The following is a 23,324-nucleotide window of genomic DNA, read 5'->3' on the forward strand; positions in this document are numbered from 1 at the left end:
AATATCACTTCAATCCTATTAAGTTAGTTCAAGTTAGTTATTCATTTATATGTGCTATTTATGAGAGGGCTAACTTGTTGCAAAATAATAATGATAATAATAATAGCCTCATTAAAATACTATTGTAGCTTCGGTTGTTTTCAGCGTTTTATGTGCATAATCTGTTATTTAGTTTGAAATGTTCGTTGAAATAAGTAGATTTTTAGTTTTTGTTTATTTATTAAGTTAATATAAAACCATTTAGTCACATTTTAGAATACAATAGAATAGAATTTTAGAATACAACTAAAAACACTGTCCTGGACTGCTTCTAAGTTCAGTGGCCTAAAAAAAAAAAAAATCTTTTTTTGGAAATCATCTCGCGGCCCTCCCGTGGCTGCTCGCGGCCCACCTTTCGGTCGCGACCCCGACTTTGGGAACCACTGATCTACAGTACTGTGGCCAAGAGGTGAGCAGTAGGTGAATCTCCCTAGGCTGTCCCCCCGAACCCTACCGTTGACAAAGTACAGACTGAGGCTCTGACAGAACTGCATGAGGTCTCTTCCACTCCTGTTGATGACCTGGTCACTATTGCCCCTATGGGGGAGAGTGAAAGTGTGAGAGGCATTTTCATTTGAGATGTAAATGTCTCCTTGTGGATCTGTGAGGTCAGCAAGTGTTCCTGTGCGTGCGTTGGTGTCCCCACAGATTAGCACATTTCCCTGGGCCTGGAAATGGCATGTCTCTGTCTCAAGGGTAGGGAAAATGTCCTCTGAGAAGTAAAATCCTTTTCTGTTAATAGGAGCTCTTTCTTTAGTTTTAACTAGGGATGTCCCGATCACGTTTTTTTGCTCCCGATCCGATCCCGATCATGTGATTTTCCCGATCCGATCAATTTTTTTTTTTTATTCAACAAACATGACCATGTTCACATCTTAAACTCATACTGAGGCCTTCGTTTTGGTTTTAAATTGCATATCATCATTCATTTATTTATTGTCACACAGAGCAGAAGAATTTTGCCAAAACAAACCAATAGTATCCAGCTGCAGAACGGCATCCCAGCCACACTCTCAGACCCAAACGCATTTCCTTTGATTTAATCATACATCAAATGATTTATGAAGTTAACTTTTCACCTGGATAACGTCAACATTCAGGGTGAATGTAATGTGAGAAATTGGGATTAAAAAAATAAATAAAAAATAAAAAATTTAATTTGGGTCTGCAGCTCTGCGTTCTGCAGCTGGATACTATTGGTTTGTTTTGGCAAAATTCTTCTGCTCTGTGTGACAATAAATAAATGAATGATGATATGCAATTTAAAACCAAAACTAAGGCCTCAGTATGAGTTTAAGACGTGAACATGGTCATGTTTGTTGAATAAAAAAATAAAAGTAAAAAAAAAAAATGGCATTTTTTTTATTTTTTTTTGCCGATCCCGATCTTCGGAAAATCATGTGATCGGCCCCGATCCCGATCACGTGATCGGATCGGGACATCCCTAGTTTTAACCATATGTAATATTTCCCCATTTTTAAGGGGTCAATTTGATGATGTAGATCAGATTCATACCAAATGATTAATTTTCCTGATCCTCTACCTCTATTAATGTTGCTGTGTTTCTGAGATGGTACTATTATTTCTCTATAACCGTTGGGGCAGTGGGTGACAGTGTCAGCTTTACACCATGTCTCCTGTTGAATAATGATGTCGACATCTTTAAGGTTTGTTTTGAGTTCCGGGGCTAAACTCTTCAGCCCAAAGGTTGAAGACTTCAGGCCCTGGATGTTCCACATGCAAACTGAAAGGGATTTCATTATACAAGAGAGGTATAAAGGTTATAAAGGTATAAAGCAGGGGTCTCAAACTCGCGGGCCAATTGCGGTCCGCGGGATGATATTTTGCGGCCCCCTACTTGACATCAAAGTTTAGTGTTAGTGCGGCCCGCGCGCAACTTGTTGCCGAGTCGTTGCGCGAGTTGGAAGTTTTATTTATTTGATCACTTGTAGGCTACCATAGCGCAGGCTCATGACAGCAACGTTACGTTAGTGACTTGGTTGAAACGTGATTCCGGAGTGATATCAAGTAAAGTGGAAGGCAAATGCATCCTCGCTAAATCTCCTCTGACTGCGAGCAGTGCTCTGCATGTCCGGCTGCACTGCCACTGTCTGTCTGTGTCTGTGTACGGGTCTGGTCCAATCACATTCAGCGTCCCGTCAGAGTTTCTCCCCCCCACCCACAGTCTGCGAATCAGATGCAGAGTAGGGCGGGTCTTCACGGAATGCGTGTCGTCTCTTTCAGTCCGAGTCAGAGCAGAGAGTTGACAGCGCATCTACAGTAGCCTCGCTCCCAGGTTTATCTCCGTGAGATAAATGTAGCTAGTTTCGCCAGCAGGCAGGCAGCAGAAAAATATGGGATCTTCAAAGATGGCCAGTAAAAGAAAAGTCGACTGCAATTCAAAGGTGAATGGACTGAAAAATATGCGTTCATCCTGAGCACCAAACCAATGTGACTAATATGCCAAGAAACGGTAGCTCTTGTGAAGAGTGGCAATTTGAAACGCCACTACGAAACAAAACACAGTTATTTTGATGCAACCTCCCCTCAAAATTCAGTGCTAAGAACCACAAAAATAAATGGAATGAAATCATCATATCAAGCTGCAAGCAGAATTATTGTTAAATCTATGTCACAACAAGAAAAAGCAACCATGGCATGGGTGTTGGCTAAACACAAGAAGCCATTCTCTCTCTCTGATGCATACATACATAATAAAATAATGTATGACTGAAGTGATGGAGACCATGTTTGAAGGCAAAAAATGCACAGTGCATTTCCATAGCTGCATGTGGATGAGTCCACTGACACCACTGAGAAGCCTATGTTCTGAAGAACCATTCATGTTCTGAAGAACCGTTCATGTTCTGAAATGTTATTGCTAAATATTGAGAAGATTGGATCAGTTGTACTTTTTTTTTGAATACTTGAAACCCTTTTTTGTGGAATATTTTATGCGGCCCAGCCTCACCCAGACTCTACCTCCAGCGGCCCCCAGGTAAATTGAGTTTGAGACCCCTGGTATAAAGGTATTCAATCAATGAACAAACATCACAGAACAAATGTAACAACAACAAAGGCAACAGCAGGCAACTGGCCTGCTTTTCTTTTTAGGGCCGACTGCTAGCTTGGAGTGAGAAGTCTAAGAGCATCTGTTTGATCTCCTTCAACTCTGCTGGGGACGGTGGAGGGGTCGGCTGGGGGGATGTCTCCTCTCACTGGGTGGGGTGGAAGGGTGGGGCATGGGGTACTGCAGGGGTTTGTGGGGTGACTCCTCGTGGGTATCTCGTAGGCCTGTGCTTTCTCAGAGAGGCCGGTGTGTGACTGGGTCTGTTGGGGTTGCGTCCAAGGGCATCATCTTTTAATGTTTTTGCAAATGTCCTCACTCCAGCGTTGTTTAGGTGTAGCCCATCATGAAGGTCCCATGTGCCGATGTTTGTGTGGTGGGCCAGGTGAACATTTGGGAGGGCAGCACAGTCTCTTGAGATCTCCATGTTGATTTCATGAATGATGTGTGGGGGGGTGTCCATCCTGGGGAGGAGGGTGGAGATGAATACTCTGCTATCTGGGAACTCCCTGGAGGCCCTCTCAGAGGAGGACTACCTGGGCTTCGGGCTGGGCTGGTCTGGTGGACTGGGGCTGTGGCTCGGTGGAGGTTGGGCTGCTCGAAGGGGGTCTGAGTCAGAAGGCATGTCAGTGGGTGTCAGGCTAGGAGGAGTTAGTGGGGTCAGGGGGAGAGAGGTAGATTCTGGTTTAGCAGTAGGGGGAGTGGTGGGTGTTGGAGCAGAGGACCGCTTACGGCCGGGGGGGAGATGTATGTATTCTTTCTTCCTGCCGTTGCATCTTTACTTCCTCTATCTCTCTGCATAGAAGCCTCTCTCGGCTGCCTGTATCTTCCTTCATGGCTTTCATCTGGGCATGTAGGGTGGTGTTGTCCTGCTCTAGCTCCTGCATGGCTTGTGTGAGCTTCCTGAAGCTCCTCTGGGTCTCCTTCAGCTCTGAAGTGGTCTCCTCCCTCCTCTTCTTCAGATGATGGAGCTCCTCTCCCAGCTGCTGAATGGTGCAGATCTCAGTCAGCCTGGCCAGAGTCCTCTCTAAACTCAGTAAAGTCCAGCTCCAGGAGAGATACGCTTTCGCTCAGCTGCTGGACCAGTTTGGAGGGTGTTGAAGGAGTGTGGATGGATGGACTGGCTGGTGCTCTTGGTACTGGCAGTGGCATCTCTGGGTTCACTGTGTGGTTGGAGGGAGTTGGAGGGGCACAGTCAGAAGGGCTAGTTGCTGGTTTTGACTCTGGTATTTCTGTGTCTGTGTTCACCTTGTCCTCTTCTGTCTGTGTGTCCGCAGCATTGGTATTGGGCTCTTCTCTCTCCACTTCCGTTTTCATTTTTGGGAAAAGCTCTTGAAACATGTTGAGGTTTGCTTCATTCCCTTTAGTGGTGTAGTAAGAGACTGTAATAACTGGGTTATCAGTGTCCAGGGTCTCATCATGGCATATAGTGAGGCGTCCTCCTCGTCCAATGCCTTCTTTCACAACATGGTCATAGTGGTTACAGATCACCTGCTTCCAGGAGTTAACGTGTTCTGTGTGGAAGATGAGGTCATTCATCACCTTCTTCTCATTATAGACAGTATAGTCAGCAAACAGCTCCTCTGGATGGGCCAACAGAGTCTCCTCCTTGTGTTTTTTCTTGCTTCTAACACTTAAGCATTTAGGAGGGTACTCTACTTCTCTGCTGCTCTGCTCTGTGCTGCTCTGCTTGTTATGGTCCTTTTCCATGGCAACACACAAACTTAACTGACAGAGACTGTTGTTATTAGCCTTTTGTATAAAATATAATTTAGGATTTAGCTGGCTAACTAATGTAGTTAACGTTCTGTGAGCTAGCGTCAGTAGCTGGCTGGCTAACTAACGTAGCTAACGTTCTGTGAGCTAGCGTCAGTAGCTGGCTGGCTAGCTATCGTAGCTAACGTTCTGTGAGCTAGCGGGCTGGCTAGCTATCGTAGCTAACGTTCTGTGAGCTGGCGCTAGTAGCTGGCTGGCTAGCTATCATAGCTAACGTTCTGTGAGCTGGCGCTAGTAGCTGGCTGGCTAGCTATCGTAGCTAACGTTCTGTGAGCTGGCGCTAGTAGCTGGCTGGCTAGCTATCGTAGCTAACGTTCTGTGAGCTGGCGCTAGTAGCTGGCTGGCTAACTATTGTAGCTAATGTTCTGTGAGCTGGCGCTAGTAGCTGGCTGGCTAACTATCGTAGCTAACGTTCTGTGAGCTGGCGCTAGTAGCTGGCTGGCTAACTATCGTAGCTAACGTTCTGTGAGCTGGCGCTAGTAGCTGGCTGGCTAACTATCGTAGCTAATGTTCTGTGAGCTGGCGCTAGTAGCTGGCTGGCTAGCTATCGTAGCTAATGTTCTGTGAGCTGGCGCTAGTAGCTGGCTGGCTAGCTATCGTAGCTAATGTTCTGTCAGCTGGCGCTAGTAGCTGGCTGGCTAGCTAACTTAGCTAACATTCTGTGAGCTGGCGCTAGTAGCTGGCTGGTTAGCTAACGTAGCTAACGTTCTGTGAGCTGGCGCTAGTAGCTGGCTGGCTAGCTATCATAGCTAACGTTCTGTGAGCTGGCGTTAGTACCAGGCCACTCTGTTTGCAGTTAGCCGCTTTAGCTGATGTCGACAGTTGGCTCCTTGCTACTTTGTTTTCTCTGGTGTAGACCCTCTTCTCTTTGGATTTACGTGTTGATCTTTGTCCTTTTGGATCTATGTATATTCATGTTGCCTTTGTGAAGTTATCTTTTCCTTCTGTTTAGTTCTTCCATTAAAAGTTGAATATCTTTTAGGAGCTCATCTTAGCTGTGTCATGTTCACAACTCTCTCTCTCTCTCTCCATCTCTCTCCTCTCTCTCTCTCTCTCTCTCTCTCTCTCTCTCTCCCCTCTCTCTCTCTCTCCCCCTCTCTCTCTCTCTCTCTCTCTCTCTCTCTCTCTCTCTCTCTCTCTCTCCCCTCTCTCTCTCTCTCCCCCTCTCTCTCTCTCTCCCCATCTCTCTCTCTCTCCCCCCCCTCTCTCTCTATCTCTCTCTCTCTCTCCCCCCATCTCTCTCTCTCTCTCTCCTCTCTCTCTCTCTCTCTCTCTCTCTCTCTCTCTCTCTCTCTCTCTCTCTCTCTCTCTCTCTCTCTCTCTCCCCCCCTCTCTCTCTCTCCCCCCCCCTCTCTCTCTATCTCTCTCTCTCTCCCCCCATCTCTCTCTCTCTCTCCCTCTCTCTCTCCCCCTCTCCAGCCCCCACATAGTGTTCCTGTCCCAGAGTGTGCTGTGTGCAGCAGGTTCTGGCTCCGCTCCTGACTCCGGTCCTGACTCCGCTCCTGACTCCGCTCCTGACTCCACTCCTGGCTCCGGTCCTGTGCAGCGCGGCCGCTCCCTGTGTGGGTCCAGGCTGTGTCACGAGCTGGCCCACTCCTGGTTCGGCCTGGCTATAGGAGCCCGGGACGGGAGCGAGGAGTGGCTCAGTGAGGGCTTCGCCACCTACCTGGAGGACGTCATCTGGGCCCAGGCTCAGCAGGTACAGCAGCATCATAATCATCATAATACATTCAAAATTATTATAATAATTGTTTTTAACTCATTGACTGCCATGCTGTTTTTCCATCTTTACTCCCTGGTGCCAGCGTTATTGACAATTTTCACGATGTTTGCGGACCCATCGTGTATTCTATATTATAGCTATGGAGACGATAGTACGGCTAATTTGACAGGCACTATTTATAATCCAACAGGGACAAAACAGTTTATTTCCTCATACCTTCGTTTTGTGCGCTATTCCACACTAAACATCGCCCCGTTTCACAATAAAACAGGCTGGTTTTCTAGATCGTGAGATGTTTTGTGCGCATATGCGCAAATCTCGCGGCTGCTCGCCTGAAACCTATATTATTGCCAGGTCAAAGGTAAACACAACCATATGTTTCTTCACAAAGCCATCGGGGGTGTCTATATTCATATTATTAACTCTTTCTCTGCCACGCTGGGAACGGGATATGACTATGTGCTGCCACGCATTAAACCAATGGAGTCGCTCACCATGTTTGCAGGACTATAACTATTTAAATATTATAGCTATATATGCTATACTATGGCCCATTTGACATCGAGTATCTATCGTTCAAGATGTGAAAAAGGGAAAAAAAATTCCATCCATACATTCCCGTTTTATACCGTGGTGAATATAAGTATGGTTTTAGAGCGGTTTAGGGTAATTCCTGCAGGGGCTAGTAATAGCCCGCAGCGCATATTATACTTAATCCATTGGCATTTCGTCCCTATACACGCTACAATAAAAAATTAAATGCATATGATCGGTATATTATGTTATGTGAAAGGGGGGGGGGGGGTCGTTTCTGATTAATTGATTGTCAACAACGGCATTCGTTAGTACAACAGCATACGCTGATCAGGGCGATGGCTATGAAAACAATGGACAACCAAGCTGAAATTGATGTTAAATTGCTCTTACCTGTGGCTGATGAGACTCCAAAAAGAATATTCCAATTAGTTGATTGCCATCTGCTAGATCGTATGTCCATTTGGCCCACGCCATAACCCACCACAGCATAAGGAATCTGGCGTCCCGAAGGCGATTCAATGCGATCGGGTGAATATCTTGATCCACGTTACAAGAAAACTCCACCCGGATGACTTTCAATGACGCACAGCCACATACAGAGTCAGAAAGGCAGTGCGACATCGGCCGCATACCACCAGGCGGCGGTATCGGACCGTTGCGATCTCAGACACATTGCCACACAGTACCACAGCATGCCTGGATGATTTATGAATGGAAATAGCGAATAAAAGAAATAACGATCCAATATACGTGGTTGTCGTTCAACGATTGGCGGACTAACACATATTAAATCGTTGTTGGCAGCCATTGAGTTAATAATAATAATAATAATAACAATATACAAATATTAACACATTGACCGCCAGCAGCAGGGGGCGCGACATTTGCGAGTGCTTAAAATATATCTTATATTATAGCTATGGGTCTAATACACCCGTCGATTGTCAGTGAGTTGCTTCCAGTCAACATGCACAAAACAGATCGTTTTTTTCATCCGTACATTTCCGTTTTATACCGTTTTGAATATGAGTATGGTTTGGGTGATTCTGAGTAATTCCAGGAAAAGACGAGAAAAAGGCATTTTAGTGTAATCCAGTCATCACGTTAAAAATTTTCTGCTGATTATCTAATCATCCTGAAATCAACGCTAGATTATCATTATTATATCTCCTCGTGCATACATGAAATGGCTATCGTAGCGCGGCGCGCCCCCCACCGCAGCCAACGGTAATAAGCACATACACATACACACAGATAGCTTTGATCGCGGTCAGATCAACGCAAGATTTTATATATACTGTAGAGTCCTTACCTGGTATCTGATGTAATCCAAAAAAAAGTATCCAATTATCTGATCGCCATTCCAGTTATCCACAGCGATCCTGTCCCCGACATTACCGAGCGTTACACATGAACGGGCGGGCGGGGTTAGTGTGCCATGCCATCGTTGTAAAGGCCTGGCTCGCCTGAGTATTTAAACCCCACCCCCACGGCTCAGATCGGCTCAGAAAACACACCAGCCCATTTCCAATGGAATGCAATAGCTCCGCAAGGCAGTATAGGGCGGTGTTGACCGTCTGCCACCTCAGACAGGGTCTGAAGGGTCTGCAGAGGCTGCAGCCATGAATTATGAATAGATATAGCGAATAAAAGAAATAACGATCCCAAAAACTAGTTAACTCGTTGTTGGCGCTGAACGCATGGCGGGCAATAACGAGTTAACTCGTTCTTGGTGCAGATTGTGTTAAATAAGAATAATAAGTAGGAATAATAAAATGGTAAAACTATGGTGCATTTATATAGCAGCTTTTATCCAAAGCGCTTTACAATTTGTTCCTCACATTCTACCCATTCACTCACACATTCACACACCAATGGCAGAGGCGACCATGCAAAAGGTGCCAACCTGCTCATCGGGAGCAATTAGGGGTTAATTGTCTTGCTCAAGGAGGATCGGGAATCGAACCGGGAACCTCCGGATTACCGAGAATTGCAGCTTAAAGTGCTTGTGTAGACACAAAATAGACATAGGCATAACATCTTCATAAAATTAGCAGAGAATTTATATTAAAACCTCCCAGAAATGTCATTCAAATCTATGAAACGATAATTATAATTGATGGTCAGAGAGAGAGGGAGAGGGAGAGGGAGAGGGAGAGGGAGAGGGGGAGAGAGCGAGAGAATAAATGTGTGGCAGCCTGGTGGAGATGTGTGCTCTACTGAGTGCACCGTTCTAGTTTGTTTTTGTTTATAATTTTTTTTGTTTTATCAGACAATTATGACTTTCAGATATTGCTGGCCAATTACGGTAGACATCTTGGAGAAGGTCAGTTAACTGTGAAAGCATCTCTTGAGAAGGCGGACAAGAGCTGTTTCCCTCTCCGTGCAGAAAGGGAAAGTTGAGCTCAATAATACAATAGAAAGATGAAGAAAGAGGAAGAAAGAGGAAGCTAGTGTCGGTTAATGTCCTCCCTCTGCTCCCCCCCTCGTCTTGAGGGGTCGACACGCGATCCCCCTCCGTCTTCTACCAGCGAACGCGGTACAAAAGACTGGCTCTATGTTGTGCACGTCAAACTGTAATTGGCGCCATCTTGGTACCCAAGAAAAATGTCCCAGGGCGACTGACTGTGTGTGCGGCCGGGGACGTTAGCTGCGCACGGGAACGCTCAATTTCAATAATGGAACGGAATGGTTAGCAGACCTCTCCGTGTTTACCCCGTGTCTACACAGAAACCTATGTTTCCATCGTAAAGACAGCCGAAAGAGGGTAGGCACGAGGAGAGGCAGATCGGAGGGGGGGTGCAGCGGGGGGGGGTAAAAGCTCTAATCCTCCCACCCATCCTCTCTCTCACCATCTAGAATTACCCAGAAATGGTCCTCTTTTGTCAGCGCTCTTTAATCATGTCTTTTTTGTGATATGGGCGGGGTACTCTGTGGGGGCATGTTGTTGCTACTCGTAAGAAGCTGACATGGATTGGGGGGAGGAAGACGGAGGAAGACCACTGTTTGGCTGTTTTGGTGCCGGGTGTCGTTCCTCGGTTAACCGTCTGTAGTGTGGTAGTGAAAGGGTTAACCTTCTGCATTGTGGTAGTGAAAGGGTTAACGTTAGGGTTAAGTTATATGAGTACTGGCTAAGCGTCCCGCTCTTAAGCCATACCGAGATATACCTCATCTCATGTACCTAGTGTACTCCATCAACGAATAAAAAACAAATACACCCAGCACCTGCCAGGCCCCGCCCTAGTGACATACTATATAGTACTAGGCGTGGTCACCACTCACTCTTCCTCGGAAAATCGTTTCCAAAGAAAAGTTTCCCCAAGGGAACTCAGGGCATGCTAAGAGCGGGACGCTTAGCCAGTACTCATATAATTCATAGTTATATACTCGTACTGGCATCGCGTCCCGCTCTTAAGCCATACCGAGATATGGGGTAGAGCGGACGCGAGGCCCGACAAATGCACCCCCTGAGGACCCGTAAGCCCACATCAGGGGGGAGGGGAGTCCCGTCACCCCACTCTTCCTAATGAAGAGGGTGCGGCAGTCAACTCCACCCGAGTGCGAACAAGAGGGAACTAGAACCTCTTGAACGCACAGCACAGGCGGAACCACGTGTGACACAACACATTGTGGCCCACACCCACACACTCCTGCTACCCAACCAAAGGACGGGAAGCAGGAGAGGCCTCAGACCTCAGAACCGCCTGTGAGACAGAACCCCCGGTCATGTCCATGAGGTAAAACCTTACGAAGGGACCCGGTGAGGACCATGAAGCCGCAGCACAGATGTCCTCCACCGAGGCCCCATCCAGGGGGAGCCAGCCCGGCCAACGTGTAGCAAAGGGCAATGCCCTCGCACAACCAATGGGACAGGCGCTGTTTCGACAGTGCCTTACCAGCACGAGAGCCACCGTAACAGACAAAGAGCTGATCGGTAGCCCTGAGGCCCTGAGTACGGCTGAGGTAAACCCCCAAAGCCCGGACCGGACATGACAGGTGAAGGCCCGCCTCCAACTCACTAGCGTGAGGAGGCGGATGAAACGCCTGAACCATAATATCCCTGGAGCGAAAAGAACTCCGGATATTTTTAGGCACGAAGGCAGGATTAAGCCGCAGAGTGGCACCGCAATCGGAACGAAAAGACAGGCACTCTGGCCGTACCGAGAGAGCACAAAGCTCACCTACGCGTTTAGCGGAGGTGACGGCCAGCAAGAACGCGGTCTTGAACGACAGCTGTTCCAACGGCGCTTGCTCAAGAGGCTCAAACGGGGCCAAGGACAACCGACCGAGGACCAATTGAAGATCCCAGCTCGGAGCCAAAGAGCGTTTTACCGGCTTAACGCGTCGAGCGCCAAAGCAGGAAACGCCTCACAAGAGGGTGGCTGAACAAAACAACACCCTCAAATCCCTCATGATAAGAGCATATAGCTGCTGCATATACCCTCACCGTCGAGGCCGACAGTCTATCAAGGAGAGACTGAAGGTAAATAAGGACAGCATCCAGGGGGCAGGAGACTGGGTCCTGGCCCCCCGCCTTACACCACTCTTGGAACATACGCCACCTACCAGCGTAAAGCGTGACAGTGGAGGGAGCATGCGCATTCCGGATGGTGTCAACCACAGAAGGGTCCATCCTCTCCAGACTTACCCTCTCACCAGCCAAACCATCAGGGGTTGGCATATCACCGGGGGCTGAAACAGCGACCCGTGTGCTTGAGAGAGGGCCCCCGCCGACCAAGGAATAGGCCACGGCGGGGCTACCAGTAGCTGGATCAGGACCGGGAACCACACCGCTGTGCCCCGGTCCGGCGCGACCAGGATCACGGTCCTGCGCTCCCTCCGTATCCGCTCCAACAACTGACTTAACAGATGTATAGGGGGAAAGGCGTACAGAAGGCCGGGCGGCCATGGAAACATTGAGAAGGCATCCACCCCCAAGGGGGGATGATCTTCCCGACTGACCGAGAACCACAAGGGGCACTTGTGAGATTGTCTGCTCGCAAACAGATCCACTGAAGCTTCCCCGAAGCGATCCCAGATCTGCCTGACTATATCGTGGCGCAGTTCCCACTCGCCGGCATGAGGACCGCCCCGAGACATCATATCCGCGCCCACATTCTCCTTGCCAGGGATGTGGAGCGCCCTCAGACTGCGCAGCCTGTTTAGAGCTACCCATAGCCAGAGTTCGACCGCCGCCCGGTGCAGGCGGATGGATCTTGTTCCACCCTGCCTGTTGATATACGCCACTGCCGTCATACTGTCCGTTCTGACCAGAACGTGCTCGCCTACCACCAGGTGGGCGAACCGTCTGAGGACCAGGAGGACCGCCCTCAATTCCAACACATTGATGTGCAGGGTAGACCGGGCAGCATGGATCGTCCAGCTGCCCCCCACTGCGTTGGTCCGACACGTCCCTCCCCAACCCGTGAGGGAAGCGTCGGTGAAGACCGTGACGTGTGAGCGCCTGCTGCCCATGGGGACCCCATTGGTGAGGATACCAGGCCGCCTAAATATTAAAGGCAACCAACTTGTGTCTAGCCACGCCCAACTTGCGTCTAGCCACGCCCCCGCGGCGACGCGGCAGCAGCAGAGCGGAGCCCCCCATATCGACAAAGGAACCGTCAACCGTTTCCGTTTGTCCCTCACCGAGTCTATTCTCATACTGGAGAAGCACCTCTGTATCCTCCTCATGAAGAGGAGGCCAAGAGGGACCACCGCGTGAGCAGATGCCATCATACCGAGCAGGCGCATCACTTGCAGCGCCGCGACCGTCTTCCCAGGACGGAAACCCCCGAGCGCATGAAGGATAGACACCCTCCGTTGCTCCGAGAGGGTTACAATCATGGGCCTCGACCTCAATGTCAAGCCCAAGTACTCCACCTGTTGACTGGGAAGAGGCGTACTCTTCTTCCAGTTCACAGCAAAACCCAGCTTGGTGAGGAATTCCACCACCAGCCTGGTATGAGACCTGGCGACCTCCTCCGACCGGCTGAGGAGCAGAATGTCGTCGAGATAGAATAGAATTCGTATTCCCTGATGACGTAGAGGCTCCAGCGCAGTCTCTACGCACTTGGTGAATGTGCGGGGAGCCAGAGAATAGCCGAACGGCAACCTCTGGTATTCGTACGCTACGCCCTGAAACAGGAACCGTAGGAACTTCCTGTGAGGAGGGAAAATCGGGATGTGAAAATACGCATCCTTCAGGTCTATGGAGGTGAACCAGTCTCCCACTCTGACAGCAAGTAGCAGATGTTTGACAGTCAACATTCTGAATGGTCTCGCCACAATCAGACGATTGAACGCGGACAGATCCAGTATAGGTCTGACCCCCCCCGTTTTTTTGGGCACCAGAAAATAACGGGAGTAGATGCCTGACATCGCGTCCTCTCTCGGGACCACGACTACGGCCCGCTTCGCCAAAAGAGATTGGATCTCGTCGGCCAGAGCTGTCACTGCTGCTGACCCTGATAATAGGGTCTGCACCAAACCTGAGAACGGAAGGTGGGGTCGTGCGAACTGCAAAACAAGCCCCAGCCTCAACGTTCTCTCCATCCACCCCACCAAACGGCATTCTTGTCGCCATATGTGATAATAATCCCAGAGCGCACCCGCCGTCAACTGACGCTGGGCCGCAAGAAACAGTAGATAGGTGGCCCAGTCCCTCCCGCTGTGCGTAGCCTCTGAACCCGCTAAAGCGGACAGCGCGGCCGCACCCAAGGGGGGACCCCGACAGAAAGGGCCGGTTTGATACGGGAGAAGCTGCCATCAAACTGGTTGACACACGCTCCCCCCCTGAACACCCCTCTAGCGCATGCTGAGGAGTTGTTCTACAGCTAGACATGCAAGGCGTGAGGACCCCATGGGTTCCTACACACCGTAGCCCTGCAGTGATATTGCTACCACCCAAATCACGCGCGCCTTTTCTTTGCAGACCACTGCCGATCTCGCGGGAGTGGGAGGCATCAACGTGATACCCCGCCTGGCGAAGGCGAGGTCGGGGTAACCCGTGCTGAGCATTCAAACGAAGAGGCCTCGAGTCCCCCTGCTGACCACTGTAAATAGTGGCAGCCGTAACACCAGGCTCACCAGTCACACAACGTGTGGCGCGGGAGCCACGTGACAGCACAACATTCTCACGGACAGACCCAGGCTCAGCCATCAACTGGGTGTCAGCCCCTGTCCCCATGAGAAGCAAAACGTGGGGCCGCATGCGCTTCAAAGAAGGTTCGCGGCCCGCAGCCAAAGGAAAACGATCAGAGCCCCTCTTCCGTTGGTGACGGGGAGAGGAGTGATCGGGGAGCGGGCTGTTCGCGGCAGAATGACGACGGCTTGTATCTTCCAAGCCGAGTACATCCAACATGGCCGATCCCTAGGCCGCCAAGGCTGTCGGCCTTGTGGACCCCTGTTGACTCTCCGCCCAGCGTACCACTGGCGGGGGAAACATGGCCGCCTGTCGAGGGCCTCGCCACAGTCGCTGACGAGGCCGTGCTCCAACCTCTGGCTGCATAGCGTGAGGCGGTGTGGGACCCAGATCAACAACCGCCTGCGTCTCCGCAGAACGACCAAAGAGTCCCTCTGTGGAAAAAGGAGCCATGAGGAAAGAAAACCTTTCTTCTTCCCCAAGAGGAGATTGCTCCAACCAGAAATGCCTATTAACAAGCGTTGATAGCATCCTAATCCTCCCCGCAGTTATAGCTTGCGACTGAGTCAAGATCTCTATAACACCAAAAACATGCAAAAAAAATTCAGCATCGGCTGGTCCTGTAGCCCCACTACCCGACGCTAATGTGGACAGAAAAACAGTCAGCTGAGCCACAACACTGGCCGCCGCTAAATTCCATCCTGCAGCAGTATAGCTCTCATCAGTCCATACTGCCACCCGCCGGGCCGACTCGCTCTCAAGCATCGGCTTCCGGGTGGGATCGATGCTACCTGGCTACTTAGCCACGGCACACCCGCCCTGGACCCTGTTGTCAACCCATTTACCCGTAAAAATGGTAAATAGGACTCAGCAAAACCCCCCACATTAGCTACTGACTGACCTTCATCAATGAACCGGTTAAGAGGAGGGAAAAGCGGCAACATCCCACGGCGGGGAACATTAGAACAGTGACCCAGCATTTCAGCATTAGCGTTAGCATTAGTGTTAGCAGTGCGCTCCAGGATCGCTTGGAAACCGTCCACTTCAGGGGAACGTTCACCAAAACATCCCGCCCCTGGCGCCGACACACAACTCGGTTGTGTAACAAAACAACCAGCATTACTAACACTAGCATCAATGCCTAATGACACAGGGCCTACCTGTGTACGAGCCGGCTCGATAGCCAAACCTTGCACGCTGTCCCTCGATCTGCTGCCACAAGACGAGGAAACATCAGAATAGACCCGACGTGTCGTTGGAACATGCCCCGAAGATTCCAGGGTTAAGCAAATCTCCGGTAAGCACTCAATATTACGCAATTTCTCTAAACTTTTCACGTCAACTAATTGCATAGGGTGCACGCATCCGCTATGATGGAAACGAAAATAGAGGAAGAGTGAGTGGTGACCACGCCTAGTACTATATAGTACGTCACTAGGGCGGGGCCTGGCAGGTGCTGGGTGTATTTGTTTTTTATTCGTTGATGGAGTACACTAGGTACATGAGATGAGGTATATCTCGGTATGGCTTAAGAGCGGGACGCGATGCCAGTACGAGTATATAACCTTCTGCAGTGTGGTAGTGAAAGGGTTAACCGTCTGTAGTGTGGTAGTGAAAGGGTTAACCTTCTGTAGTGTGGTAGTGAAAGGGTTAACCCTTTGTTGTGTGGTAGTGAAAGGGTTAACCCTTTGTTGTTTGGTAGTGAAAGGGTTAACCATCTGTAGTGTGGTAGTGAAAGGGTTAACCTATCTGCAGTGGTAGTGAAAGGGTTAACCGTCTGTAGTGTGGTAGTGAAAGGGTTGACCTTCTACAGTGTGGTAGTGAAAGGGTTAACCTTTTGCAGTGTGGTAGTGAAAGGGTTAACCGTTTATCACGTGGTAGTGAAAGGGTTAACCTTCTGCAGTGTGGTAGTGAAAGGGTTAACCTTCTGCAGTGTGGTAGTGAAAGGGTTAACCCTTTGTCATGTGGTAGTGAAATGGTTAACCGTCTGTAGTGTGGTAGTGAAAGGGTTAACCGTCTGTAGTGGGGTAGTGAAAGGGTTAACCGTCTGTAGTGGGGTAGTGAAAGGGTTAACCGTCTGTAGTGGTAGTCAAAGGGTTAACCGTCTGTAGTGGTAGTGAAAGGTTAACCGTCTGCAGTGTAGTAGTGAAAGGGTTGAACCCTTTGTCGTGTGGCAGTGAAAGGGTTCAAGCCGGGGAGCTCCCGTAGCTCACCGCGTATCTCGGCGCTATTTCGGCGTCGGGGACAACCGTGCTCGTCACGGATCTGGGGTACACGAGTTCGACTCCCGGACTCGCCGTATTTTCTCAGAGTGTCTTCCCCTGATCTATATCCCATTCAACCTGTTTCTGTCGGTCATGCTTGACCAGAAAAAGCGATAAACACTAAAAAATGAAGTTTTAAAAAAAAGAAAGGGTTAAAGCCGCAGTAGGCGACTTCGGGGGAAGTGAGTGAGCGAGAGTGAGTTCAGCCGCGTGGCGAAGGTTTTCCACAGACTCCCAGAGGCACCTGCAGCTGAGTGTCGCTTTCTTTCCCAAAACAATAATAATAAAAAAATATATATATTTCCCAGCATCTGATCGGGAGTTTGAACACAGTACTTTTTGACGAGGAAAGCGGCGGTGGTCTTAGTTTTCCGGTGTGACCCTGGGAACGCCACTTGGCAGGCCAAAGGCATCCGATTGGCCAAAAACAACAACTTCCCTGCATCAACAACCAATCGGATGTCTTTGGCCTGCCAAGTGGCGTTCCCGGGGATCGGCCTGGTAAAACTTAGACCACGCCTTCCTCGTCAAAAAGTGGACTTCATGTACAAAACCACCTACCGCTCAAAGTTCTGCACCACTGGGCCCGGAATATATCTAAATCCAGCTACAGCGTGACGTCACTGAGAGCTGTTCCACCATCCTGAGGTGTTCTGGGATGAAAGGGTGTGGAGGGCGGCTCCCAGCTGAAGACACTGTAGCTGGTACTGGAGAGGAGGAGAGGAGGAGATGGGAGGAGAGGAGAGGAGAGGAGAAGAGGACAGGAGAGAGGAGGAGAGGAGAGGAGAGGAGAGGAGAGGAGAGGAGAGGAGAGGAGAGGAGAGGAGAGGAGAGGGGAGGAGAGGAGAGGATAAGAGGAGAGGAGAGGAGAAGAGGAGCGGGGAGGAGGACAGGAGGAGAGGAGAGAAGGAGAGGAGAGGAGAGGGGAGGAGAGGAGGGGACAGGAGAGGAGGAGGAGAGGCAGGAGGAGAGGGGAGGAGAGGAGAGGAGGAGGAGAGGGAGGAGGAGGGGAGGAGAGGAGGGGAGAGGAGAGGGGAGGAGGAGAGAAGAGGAGGGTAGAGGAGGCGAGGATAGGGGATGGAGGAGAAGGGAGGAGAGGAGGAGAGGGGGGAGGAGGAGGAGAGGAGGGGAGAGGAGGAGAGGGGAGGAGGAGAGATGGGGAGGAGAGGAGAGGAGGACAGGAGAGGGGAGGACAGGAGAGGAGGATAGGAGAGAAGGAGAGGGGAGGAGAGGGGGAGAGGGGAGGAGAGGAGGGGAGAGGAGAGGAGAGGAGAGGAGAGGAGAGGAGGGGAGAGGAGAGGAGAGGAGAGGAGAGGAGAGGAGAGGAGAGGAGAGGAGAGGAGAGGAGAGGAGAGGAGAGGAGAGGAGGAGGAGTGCAGGCAGAAATGCCCATGCAGGTTCCAACATCAACCTGTCTCTAACACTAACTGGGAAGCTAAACCCACTCATGCTAATTTCTTGCTAAATTATATATGTCTTGCTAATGTCTCTAACTGCAGCTTTAACTGACTAATTGGGAAAAGGCCGGGGTTATTGAATTGATCCAGTACTGAGCAAGATTTATAAGCGTCCTTAGATTGTATGTTTCCTATGTTTCTAAGGCTGAAGAATTATGATTTGTCACCCTTTTTTAATGTGGGACTTAAAGCTTATGTGGTTGAACCAGAGAGGTCAATCATGCGCCTGGTCAAATGATTGATACAAATGTATTGATAAAGCGTTGCCAATCAAATACAGCTTCAGGTTCAGGAGTCGGGTGGAGGTCTTGCTTCTCTGGCCAGAAGAAGAAAACCAAGATCTCTTCTTAAGCTTTCTGGAAAAGGGGGTAACTTCAGGTTTAATCCAGTCAAGAGTAAGTTGTCCCAGGTGCGGCTGGGTAGCGTAGAGGTCTAAAGCACTCGCCTTCCACCGAGACTCGAATCCAGCTGTCAGCTGGTACCTCTGGCTTGGTCAGTCGTCCCTACGAACACAATTGTCAGTGTTAGCAGGTGGGAAGCCAGTTGCAAACAGTGACTCCTACTGGTCGGTCGGTCGGGGCGCCTGTTCAGCAGGGAGGAGATCTGGGGGAGATAGCGTGAACCTCTGCATGTGTTACACTCTCCCAGTGGAACTCCTCGCTGTCAGGTGAAAAGAAACGGCTGGCTGACTCCACATGTATCGGAGGAGGCATGTGGTAGTCTACACTCTCCCCAGACCGACGGTAGGGCAGCATGTGGTAGTCTACACCCTCCCCAGACCGACAGTAGGGCAGCATGTGGTAGTCTACACCCTCCCCAGACCGACAGTAGGGCAGCATGTGGTAGTCTACACCCTCCCCAGACCGACAGTAGGGCAGCATGTCGTAGTCTACACACCCTCCCCAGACTGACAGTAGGGCAGCATGTGGTAGTCTACACCCTCCCCAGACCGACGGTAGGGCAGCATGTGGTAGTCTACACCCTCCCCAGACCGACAGTAGGGCAGCATGTCGTAGTCTACACACCCTCCCCAGACTGACAGTAGGGCAGCATGTCGTAGTCTACACACCCTCCCCAGACTGACAGTAGGGCAGCATGTGGTAGTTCTACACCCTCCCCAGACCGACAGTAGAGCAGCATGTGGTAGTCTACACCCTCCTCAGACCGACAGTAGGGCAGCATGTGGTAGTCTACACCCTCCCCAGACCGACAGTAGGGCAGCATGTCGTAGTCTACACACCCTCCCCAGACTGACAGTAGGGCAGCATGTTGTGGTAGTCTACACCCTCCCCAGACCGACAGTAGGGCAGCATGTGGTAGTCTACACCCTCCCCAGACCGACAGTAGGGCAGCATGTCGTAGTCTACACACCCTCCCCAGACTGACAGTAGGGCAGCATGTCGTAGTCTACACACCCTCCCCAGACTGACAGTAGGGCAGCATGTGGTAGTTCTACACCCTCCCCAGACCGACAGTAGGGCAGCATGTGGTAGTTCTACACCCTCCCCAGACCGACAGTAGGGCAGCATGTGATATTCTACACCCTCCTAGACTGACAGCATGTGATAGTCTACTCACCCTCTGCAGACTGACAGTAGGGCAATGCGCGCAGCGACCAGGAAGGGATTTGGCATAACGACAAAATTGGGGGGATGGGAGAAAAACATGAACACAATGAAGACCACTAATGGCAGGCAGCAACAGTTCTCGAAAACGGGTATTTCAGCTGCGACATTGCAAAGAGATTTTTGCACTTTTGTAAACATCGGAAAACGGAGTAAAAGGGATGAGCCTCGGGCAGCAGAAGGAGACGGAACGTAAACAGAAATTGCTGTCGCTGTAGGGGGTCTCTCCACAACGCTGGAAAAATAGGGTCCAGGTTGTAAAATATAAATATATATATATATATATATATCGTTAGCCTCATACGATAATTGCCTAAGTAATTTTTCAATATTTTTAGAAAAGAAGAAAAGGCGAATTTTCCAGCAAATGTGTACGAGTTTTTAATTTATATTTTGAAAATAAGTTCCACAAGGTGTATCAACAAGTTTGCAAAAATACAAAAACACAACAACCATTGCGTAACAAAATAAGGTGACTTTTAAACAAAATATGTTGTGACTTAGGAATATTTTCCTCATACATACGGTGACACACATACTGTATGTGGTCACAGTGTTTTTATTAGTGTTTTTATTTGTTTTGTATACATATGCATATGCTATGATTAACCTTTTAACACTTTAAGGACCAGCCACGTATACATACGTGTTTCGGTGCCATGCGTTGTAGACCAGAGGCACGTATATAGCCGTGGCAAGTTGTTATTGTTTTATTCCATATTAATAACTGGATCAAGATCCCCGATCGACTCTGCAGATCTACCCGCCTCTGTGGAATCTGCAACATGCAATACCGGCCAGATCCTCTTAGGGGCGCCATCGCTCCACTGCAGTATCATTGTGGGCGAATGGAATTTAAAAAATGTTTACCCTCCAACGGAGTATCATATTACTCTGATCACAAACCAACAGCATGCACCGTATATCACGTTTCGAAGCGGAGATTTCACCATGGAATAAGGGGATTTATCATCAACCAATGGACATATCGATCTACCAGATGCCGATCGATAACGGGGAAATGCTGCCGGGTATCACACGGGCTGACGGTAAGACATTTATCACCTAATTTATAGCCGGATCAGAGCTTGTTGTGCAACGCAAGCAATCGATCTGTGAATGTGGCTACTTACACGGACACTGTATTAGTAATCAATAATACTAATCGACGTCACCCGCCGCCCCCCTTTCATCCATAGATGCTCTGGGATAGTCCGGATCATAAGCAGTTCATGTTATTTCATTAGCATATATACAACGGAAATGCCGTTGAATATAACGTTAGTAGCATTTAGCTCTATAACTAGCTTTCCAGAAAATAGATGATACGAAATCTGCGATAAAGCTTATATTCACGGCGCTATAAAATGACAACCTACCGATGGATTTTTTTTCTCTTTAAGCCATTCTGAAGGGACGGTTTATGCACTCAATTGACAATGAGAATGGACAGATAGCAACACTATAAAGTATAGATATAGCTGTTAGAAAACCCACATGTTTGTTTACATTTCCCGGCCCTCTAGCCACTAATTAGACTAAGCCCATCGGTCGTCAAAGTATTAAGGTACTATTTAGTTTAGCCAGCAGATGGCAGCGGAGTGTTAAGCCACAGCGGAGCTGTAACTATTACTCCTGCGCCTGCTGCTTCCCGTCATTCTGTGACAGGAAGCCAATGGGAAACAATAACATCTTCTGTCTCCTTATTTCATCTGTTTACAAACAGGTCAGTAGCATGAAATAAGCACTCAAAACATTCACAAAATGTATGTAAAGCGATGATATGGATGTGGACATTGTTTATTGTATAATTTCGTAACAGATGTCTGTAGATGAGGAAAATGTGGATGCTAGCTAGCAGTCACCTAGCTAGCTGCTAACAGTGGAACACGTCAGTTGGTTATTGTGCGTGCAGGACAGGTGTAAACGAATGTCATAGCTGCTCGTTTTGTACAGTTAGAGGAATATTATTTTCTATACTTTTTCTTCATTTGCCTCATTAATTTACAATGAGTTATATGATTATATATTATATATATGTTATATATAATTACTGTTTCTTCATTTGCCTCATTCATTTACAATGAGTTATAAGGTTAAATATACATATATATATATTTACAAATGTTTTTGGGGTATAAATACCTGATGCCTCTATTCTATACTATTTCTATTTCCATAATGTTTCTTCATTTGCCTCATTCATTTACAATGAGTGATACGGTTAAATATATGTTATATATATTTGCAATTGTTCTTTATTTAATTGAGATATCTATACCAAAAGAGTTGGATTCAGATGTATTTTAATAAATGCATTCTGTGACAGGAAGCCAATGGGAAACAATAACATATTCTGTCCCCTTATTTCATCTGTTTACAAACAGAATCCTATCTGTTCAGGTCTCACACCTGAGACCTGTAACACAAACATGTCATACACTAAGGCAGTTTTTTTTTGTATCCACTTTTTCTCCCATTTTCTATATTTTCTCCCATCCCAATTTCGTATCATCCAATTCAACCCTCCCCTGTCACGAACGCTGTTTCTTGCCTCCCACAAGCCAGCTGCAATGTGGACTAAGTCATACATAGCACAAGTCCCCTCTGGTACTTGAGGTAACAGCAGTCTCATCTTTTCACCTGCGCAGCTCGATCTCTCAGTGGCGAGGAGTAACGCGTGGGAGGCTCACGCTGCCCCCGACACTTCCTGATTCTACTGCGCAGGCGCACCAACCGACCTGTAGGAGTCGCTGTCCACAACGCCCGTTCCCCACCCATCAGTTTCCCACCCCCTAATACGGCCAATGTGTATTAGTATGAACGACCAGCTAAACTGAAAGCAATGTGGAGCGCTGGGCTCGAACAGGCGAGCCCAGCGTCTCCGCATTCGTGGCGAGCGCCTTGCCCACTACGCCACGTAGCCACCCTTCACTAAGGCAGTTGTTATACTTGCCTAAGTCATGCGATCGCCATCTGTGTATGTAACGTTAAAACGCACAAGTCACACAAGTGAGTTAGGCAGATGGGGATTTTAGAACGTAACAAGCGTGGCTGAGGACATAGGCACTAAGCCAGCGCGATGCAGCAGTGTGATGAGATTACAGTTAGGCAGAAATCTCAATTTGGCCAAAAAATTACTTGGGCAATTATCATATGAGGCTAACGATATATAGCATAGCAGTACAGCTTGTATGTATTTTTTCTTCTCAGTATGTCTCAGTATCTCAGTAAGGTGAGTAAAAATGACTGTTACCTCCTCTGATCTGATATAAACTGCAGGGCCCCCAAATTTCTTTCTTACCTAGGGCCCCCAAAAGTCTAGGGATGGCTCTGCCCGGTTCTGATACTTAAAACGGGACTGCCAAAATTCACACATGTCCTTCCTGTGCCCTGGAACGGTTCAGTCGGCGTTTGCAACCATGCACCGCGCTCTCCTAAAGCGAGGAAACCAGACGTAGAAGCCTCGTCATTTGCGATATGACTTGGATGTGAAACCCTGTTCTGTAGATAATGAAAAGGACTTTGTGGAGCTATAACATGTCACAGTTCTCCCACAGGAGGTTTATATTCTAGTGCTGCTAACAGGTCTGTAGCAGAATCCCATCTTCATTTTGGTACAAGGGCTCACACAAGGATTATATGGGTCCACAAAGTCAATCGCCCCCCCTCTGTCTCCCTCTCCTCCTCTTCTC

At 48.9% G+C, this 23,324-nt stretch overlaps 1 protein-coding gene across 1 annotated transcript in view; it reads left to right on the plus strand.

The window, feature by feature from the left end:
- Window positions 1-3,549: 3,549 nt before the first annotated feature.
- The window catches only part of aopep (aminopeptidase O (putative)), a gene marked incomplete at its 5' end in the record, with an annotated part of 268,516 nt that continues 248,741 nt past the window's right edge, over window positions 3,550-23,324 (plus strand). Inside the window, 2 exons of the mRNA XM_084323165.1 lie at window positions 3,550-3,731; window positions 6,302-6,581. Coding sequence (XP_084179291.1) covers window positions 3,550-3,731; window positions 6,302-6,581 — 462 coding nt within the window. The remainder of the gene's footprint in view (window positions 3,732-6,301; window positions 6,582-23,324) is intronic.

Source organism: Notolepis coatsorum (assembly GCF_963971535.1).
Source record: "Notolepis coatsorum genome assembly, chromosome: 10".
In the NCBI taxonomy this organism is placed as follows: Eukaryota; Metazoa; Chordata; class Actinopteri; order Aulopiformes; family Paralepididae; genus Notolepis; species Notolepis coatsorum.